We start from the raw sequence: 3,800 nt of genomic DNA, 5'->3' as shown, positions 1-3,800 counted from the left end.
AACTCCTCTGTTATTTATCCTTCCAGCCCCGTTGGAACCTGCTGCTGGGCCCGTTGTGGGCCGATTTGATAGCGCGAGTCGATTTGTTTGAAAAAATATACCTACTACGGGTCCAGCAGCTTGGTCATTTTTTTCAGTACGTCATGACATTTTTTTCCCTTTAAACAAATAACTGTAGGCATAAATTTCACAAAGGCATAATCACTTCAAATAGAAAATCAGTAGCGATGCATAATCGATTGTAACAGTAGCAAAAATTGTCTCAATCACCAAACATGCATAATTACAATAATAAATTTGTCCCAATCACCAAATAGCCATAATAATCTATGTGCGAAAAAATATATTGTGGCATCCAAATAGGCATAATCATGTACGTGGCTAAAAGCAAAATTCTGCCATTATTACAATTATGAAATGGTACCAAATAGGCATAATCATGTGGTGGGCAAAAACCCTACACACTTGCTGGCACTTATTCCTTCTCCATAATTTTCAGAATCTTCTCCTTCACCTTAGTCAGTGTGTTGCTCTCTGAAAAAAGTATTTCCGCGAGAATGCGTCCCCTTGAAGAATTGATCTCGTCCTGGTCAAAGTCATGTCTGAAGGCATCCCCGTCCCAGAGTTCGATGCACTTCATCACGAAAAGTCCGCAAGACACTCTAAAAATAAAAATGCTAGTCAAGTCATGATGGAAAACACAATTACATATGCATTTGACTATGAGCTTACCCGTCTTTTTGTCTCGGCATGTCGTACTCCTTTATTGGCCATTTAGACACATCTGGATGATGTGTACCTATAGCAGAGTTTACCTGATTTGTATCTACAGCAATTTCTGCCCTCTGTAAAAAAATTGTCAACACAATATTAAGCATGTACAAAGTGATCATCTTACGAACGTACAAATGTATTCATGTTATGCAAAGTTGTTAAGTTACCATCGAAGCAATCTTCGCATGAACTGCCTTGCTTATTTTACCAGTAGAATTTAGAACTTGAAACTCTTTCTTCTTATTGTGCATGACAATGGTTATCCAATGATTCTTGTTCACATTCAGAGGGAAAAATGCCTACAAAACACTAAGCTTATGTACAAAAAGTTTGCTATGTACCGTCAATAGTTGTTTGAAATGCAAATACCTTATCTTTTGCGAAGTACTCGTCAATTACTCTTGACACAGTTTTTGATTCTTTCGTGAAAAATTCCATGTAGTTCATGTTCGAGTTTTTCAGCTTTCCTTTAGCGCGCTGTATAAGGCAGTATGACACCCATGATGTTAGAACATGCCGATCAGCCATAGGAGTAGTAGTCAGCAAGTGGTTCGAATAACAATTGATGACCTATCAAAATTGAGAAGCCAAAAAATGACAGTTAGAAAATGTACTTAATACAACATAAGTGTATAAGAACAAAAAATAATGCGCATACTTACAGCGCCATTCAACCAGTCGCCCGAAGTGATAGCTTGAAGCATTTCTGCCGTACACGTTTCCCCACCTATTCCCGTCATGTGGACCACAGTCTGTTTTAAATGCTTCGGCGAGTCTGCTAGCGTGTCGATATAAACCCTCGCGCCCTCTATGTGATTCTCATCCATAAAGTCCGTACTCAGGAGAACATCACGTATACGAAACAGACCTACAGCAATGAGCGGACATGTAGTTAATTAACTACAAATGTTAGAACATAAAAAGCTTTACAAATGTTTTAGAATTAACTTACTTTTTTTCACACGTTTGCGTGGACCATCCTCAATAATAAAGGGGGACCGACAATACTTTGACTGTTGGCGTTTCCGCTTCCCATCATGCTCCTCAGTCCCATTATTATTCGCGTCCTTACAGATTGTTGTCGGACTAGGGTAAGTACCTTCCGCTGAATTTTCAGCACTAGACCCGACTGATACTGCATTTTCTTTCTGTGGGTTTCTAGTAAGAGAAGGAAAATCATTCGTGCCTAATGATGGTGATGCTTCCTTGGGTGAACCATTATCCTCAATAATAAAGGGGTCGTTTTCAACACCTTTACCGGGTGTACCGGACTGCATGCCTTCGTCATTGGGAAAGTTCGTAGCATTTGGACCCGTGAAGGATGCATCCATCTTCTCGTCCGCGCGTTCTTCCAAAGGAGATGAAGTAACTTCTGTATGATACTTTGGCTTGTACTTTCTCACCAACTCATCACTTTCGTCCTCAAAAGCGCGCTCATCACGGAAGTCCCCACTTCGCTTCACCAGCAAACCCTTCTTACTTAGCTTCTCGAGCAATATCTGCAAGAACACATGGAAGACAATAAGTACATGTAGTTGCCCACGTAAAATAAAGTACACATTAATAATTACCTCAGCACATTTCTCAGGAATTAGACGTATCTCTTTCTGCATATCTCTTATGCATTTCATGAAGTGTTCTTTCGTACCGCCTCTGCTCGATGAAGCTGTGGGCTTACAACCTTTTCTAGTTCTGCCTCCACCTTTAGGTGAAGGTGGCTCGGTATCTTCCTCTTCGATTATTGCTTCTTTTGCTATTCTGGCATGTCTATACTGTTCGCTTATTAAATCATCAATCTGTGAAATGTTCAACGAATTAAGAATAAGTGATCCGTTACGTACTAGAATTAATACATGCACTACAAGATATAAATATTTACCGTGCCATGACCACGGTCGTTCTCGTTGTCATATATGTCACGCTTCTTAGCCTCCATTTCGGACCAATTTACCATCAATGGGTACTCCGACAACGATCGAATGTTTCTACTGAAGTTGGCTGCACCTTCTCCCAGTACATGTACTGCAAAAACATGAAAAGCATTATTGTTCCTGCAATAGATAACAAGTAAGTAATTCACAATAAAATTACGGTATACCTGGATGAGCGCCAGGTTTCCAACAGGCCACTTGAACTTTTTAACATCTTTAACAGTCTTTGTGATTCCTTCAATGCAGACGCGTAACGTGAACGCATTCCAGTTATATGATTTTATGGCATCGACGTCCTCCACCAACTGGTAAAGAAAATGTGGAACATGTCTGGTGGAGTGCGGTGCTATTATTGTGCCAATGAGGACTAATACCGCTCGCCGCACAAAGTCGTCATCATACGTCCCACTCGAAACTATGTTGTTGATCAACTGATCGATCACTATTTCTCCACTTCGCGCGTCTACAAATTTAGAAGGAACCATTTCCTTCGCGTACTCGTTCATTTTACCTAATGCCTTCATAACATCTTTGCCCTTATTCACAAGGCCAAAAATATGAAAGACATCATCCGTCCGCAAGGATATGTCACCTTTTGTCGGACGCAACACGAATCTTTTTTTAATCGGGTCATATTTTTGAATGATGTATTTCAGCAAACATTTTCGCATTTGCACGCTAGGTATCTGCAAGAAATTCTGCAAGCTGGTGCCACGTAGCCGTGTTCGTTGCCTGGCGTTTAACTTGCTGACCAGCGTGCACCACTTCTCCACGGAGCAATAAACTTCTCCGTAGTCTTCCATACTAGATGAAAAACAACATCAACTATTAGCTATTTGACACAGTGATTTCACATACGTCCACGGCAAGAAACTTCACTTTACCTTCGGGGCCGGGGTTGTTCGTGCGGGGGACGGATCGTGGACGTGAAGGCGACCTGCGGATCATCGACGTGGCGGGATCGGTCGTCGAGGCGGCGGCCGTTCGTGGACGCAGGCGCCCGTTCGTGGAGGCGGCGGGGCTGCTGGCGGCTGCCGGCTAGCGTCTTGCCGCGGGGCCGGCTGGAGGCGGGCGGAGGGGCTGCTGGCGGGGGGA

At 42.5% G+C, this 3,800-nt stretch overlaps 1 protein-coding gene across 1 annotated transcript; it reads right to left on the bottom strand.

Moving 5' to 3' along the window:
• Positions 1-932: 932 nt before the first annotated feature.
• LOC119344600 lies at positions 933-3,211 on the bottom strand. Its single transcript, XM_037614989.1, has 7 exons — positions 2,866-3,211; positions 2,654-2,796; positions 2,346-2,570; positions 1,727-2,273; positions 1,437-1,642; positions 1,144-1,344; positions 933-1,073 (listed from the first exon to the last, which is right to left on the bottom strand). Exons 1-7 carry the CDS (start codon positions 3,209-3,211, stop codon positions 933-935), a joined length of 1,809 nt encoding a protein of 602 aa, XP_037470886.1.
• Between the last annotated feature and the right edge of the window lie 589 nt (positions 3,212-3,800).

This window comes from Triticum dicoccoides, unplaced genomic scaffold, assembly GCF_002162155.2.
Source record: "Triticum dicoccoides isolate Atlit2015 ecotype Zavitan unplaced genomic scaffold, WEW_v2.0 scaffold175460, whole genome shotgun sequence".
Lineage (NCBI taxonomy): Eukaryota > Viridiplantae > Streptophyta > Magnoliopsida > Poales > Poaceae > Triticum > Triticum dicoccoides.
Note: the sequence above shows the minus strand (reverse complement) of the source record. Positions and strands in the feature narration are given on the sequence as shown.

What these genes read in the sequence shown, in the direction of transcription:
- LOC119344600 (XM_037614989.1), bottom strand. Translation starts at nt 3,211, where the DNA reads ATGAACGAGTACGCGAAGGAAATGGTTCCTTCTAAATTTGTAGACGCG. An exon ending in TTCCTGAGAAATGTGCTGAG is followed by an intron (nt 2,274 to 2,345) that starts GTAATTATTAAT and finishes GTGTTCTTGCAG; the next exon opens with ATATTGCTCGAGAAGCTAAG. An exon ending in GCGACTGGTTGAATGGCGCT is followed by an intron (nt 1,345 to 1,436) that starts GTAAGTATGCGC and finishes CAATTTTGATAG; the next exon opens with GTCATCAATTGTTATTCGAA.